Source organism: Myotis davidii, unplaced genomic scaffold (assembly GCF_000327345.1).
Source record: "Myotis davidii unplaced genomic scaffold, ASM32734v1 scaffold591, whole genome shotgun sequence".
Lineage (NCBI taxonomy): Eukaryota > Metazoa > Chordata > Mammalia > Chiroptera > Vespertilionidae > Myotis > Myotis davidii.
The window spans coordinates 2,155,527-2,157,994 of record NW_006284340.1 but is presented as its reverse complement, the minus strand read 5'-3'; the positions used below and the strand labels follow the sequence as shown (position 1 = coordinate 2,157,994).

Below are 2,468 nucleotides of genomic sequence, written 5' to 3'. Positions count from 1 at the left end.
ATGATTTTTCTGACATCAGTGTATGGACTGACAGTTTATCATCACACACTGGATATTATGTGTGTATGTTCTTTGGAAATATTCAGGGGTTTTTGCTTTGGCTCTGTGTGTATATACATGTATGTGTGTGTGGTATGTGTGTAGTTTTATAGCTTTGGTTTTTTTCCTCAGGATTGGTGGAATTCCACATCCTACTCCAACTATTACAGGACCTGGAACGTGGTGGTCCATGACTGGCTGTATTACTATGCTTACAAGGACTTTCTCTGGGTAAGCAGCAGGATTTAGTTGATGTTGTTCAAGAAATGGAGAATCTTTTCCAGAAAGTATTAATATTGTATAGCTGGAGGAAGTTATACTTAGTTGTCTTTAATTCTCTTATGAGCCATTTATGTCTAAGAATTCTTCTGCCTTGAATAATACTGCTGAGAGACCAGTATTGACAGTTACTGCGTCTAATACCATGTTTTCATTCTGGATTTTACTTTATATAATTACCAAGTAAGAATGCAGGCAAACATTCAGATAAGTTGAAATGATCCACCATGTATGGATCATTTCTTATGGATCTCACTGATAACAGATAATCTCCCTCTAACTTTTTCTTCATTTACTTTCTTTTTTTTAAAATCTGTTCAAAGTGGAGAACCACCCTATGTATGGACTTAACATCTCTCCAATTGGTCATGTAGGTCTTTGAGACATTCTTCAGAGCAGAATGTATTTAGACTGATGAAATGAAATCTTGAATCTCATGGTTGATTAATGCTGGTGTCTCCTCCGGATTATTGGCTAAGTGATAGCGTGTTGTAGATCAGATAGCATTGTATTCGAGTGTTCTTTCCTTAATATGTGTAGTTTCACTTATGGACAAAGCACGTCTCTTCTTTCTAAATCTTAGTTCTGTTACCTGTAAAAATGGAGAGGACGCCTGCCCTGTCGACCATACTGTGCTACTCTAACGGTTGAGATCTGATGTGTTCATTAATATATAAAAACCATGTTTTGTCCATCAGTGACTTACCAGTATAAGTTATTAATGTTTTTAAAAATATGCCCGCTCTCCCTTCCAACATTATTAGATTTGAAAATGCCTTATTTGAAAATAAGGATTTTTAAGCATAGGTGTTTTTTTTCTAATTATATTATAATACATTTGGGTTAATCCAAGGAGCAGATTGGCAAGTCCAATATAAATATAATTAAATTGATGCCTTTAACGTGATAATTATAAGTCGTATGTAGTTTGTGATTAGTCACCTTTTAAAAACTGCTTTCTAATGCTTTCCTCTTACCCTAGTTTTTCACTAAGAGATTCAAGTCTGCTGCCATGTTAGCCGTCTTCGCTGTGTCTGCCGTCGTGCACGAATACGTCTTAGCGGTTTGCTTGAGCTTTTTCTACCCAGTGCTCTTCGTGCTTTTCATGTTCTTTGGAAGTAAGTACCTTGGCATGCCATGAGGACTGAGGCTGATGCCAAAAGAGAAATTTAGAAAATAAAGTATGAAATCAATGCAGGAAGCTAGACAGTGAGCAGTAATATCATCTCAAGGCAGTGTTTGATTATCAGAGGGAAAAGAACATTGATTTTGAGTAATTATACACAACTCTGTTTCAAGATGTTTATACTTTGAAGTAGAGAAATGAGCCACATAACCTCTTGCAGACTGTTGGTAACACTAATTTGGTAGGTCACAAAAACAATAAAAAACAACTTCTCCATTCTTCAACTCTATCATTGTTCACCCGCTGGAAAAAACTGACCCTTTTTTGGGTGGAGGGAAAGGATAAGCTAGAATATGAATGATTCCAGGAAATATATTTTCACCTGTTCTGAATACTGTCCGATTTTTAATTAATCACTGATTAATAAACTTCAACACTGAAGCTTCATTTTTATTTATAGGAGCAGTGGCCAGAATAAACCATGTCCGCACAGTTGATGCTCATTGTGATACATAGATGATTATAGCAGCTATCTGAGGCTGCTTAATAGATTGTCTTGATATATATTTTTTGTTCTCTTCCTGACTTTAGTGGCTTTCAACTTCATTGTCAATGACAGCCGGAAAAGGCCGATTTGGAACGTCATGATGTGGACTTCACTTTTTGCAGGCCAGGGGGTCATCCTGTGCCTTTATTCCCAAGAGTGGTATGCACGTCAGCACTGTCCTCTGAAAAACGTGAGTCAGCTCTCAGGCTGCAGTGGAGAAGTGACATGTTTGTCCCCGATTGTGAGGGTTGGAGAGCAATTTTAAGGGGAAGGACATTAGTGGAGATTGTGATGAATTAATGTTAAGCGGAGAGAAACATTATCTGACCTAATGTTCTTAAAATTTTTTCTTTTGCCTTTTTCTTCACTTTGAACTCTCCTACTTGGTGCCCCCTCCCCTTTTTTTTAAATTTCCTACTCTTTTACTGCTTTTTCTTTAGCTCCTTGTAATTTTCTTCCTGTGTCTTAAAAATGTAG

The 2,468-nt window shown here is 37.0% G+C and overlaps 1 protein-coding gene across 2 annotated transcripts in view; it reads left to right on the top strand.

The window, feature by feature from the left end:
- The window catches only part of SOAT1 (sterol O-acyltransferase 1), a 41,795-nt gene extending 39,524 nt beyond the window's left edge, over positions 1 to 2,271 (top strand). For both annotated transcript variants that reach the window (XM_015570116.1, XM_006754505.2), the window contains 3 exons: positions 172 to 270; positions 1,301 to 1,436; positions 2,036 to 2,271. In XM_015570116.1, the coding sequence (XP_015425602.1) occupies positions 172 to 270; positions 1,301 to 1,436; positions 2,036 to 2,256 (456 nt within the window). In that variant the 3' untranslated portion in view covers positions 2,257 to 2,271. The remainder of the gene's footprint in view (positions 1 to 171; positions 271 to 1,300; positions 1,437 to 2,035) is intronic.
- The last annotated feature ends 197 nt before the right edge of the window (positions 2,272 to 2,468 follow it).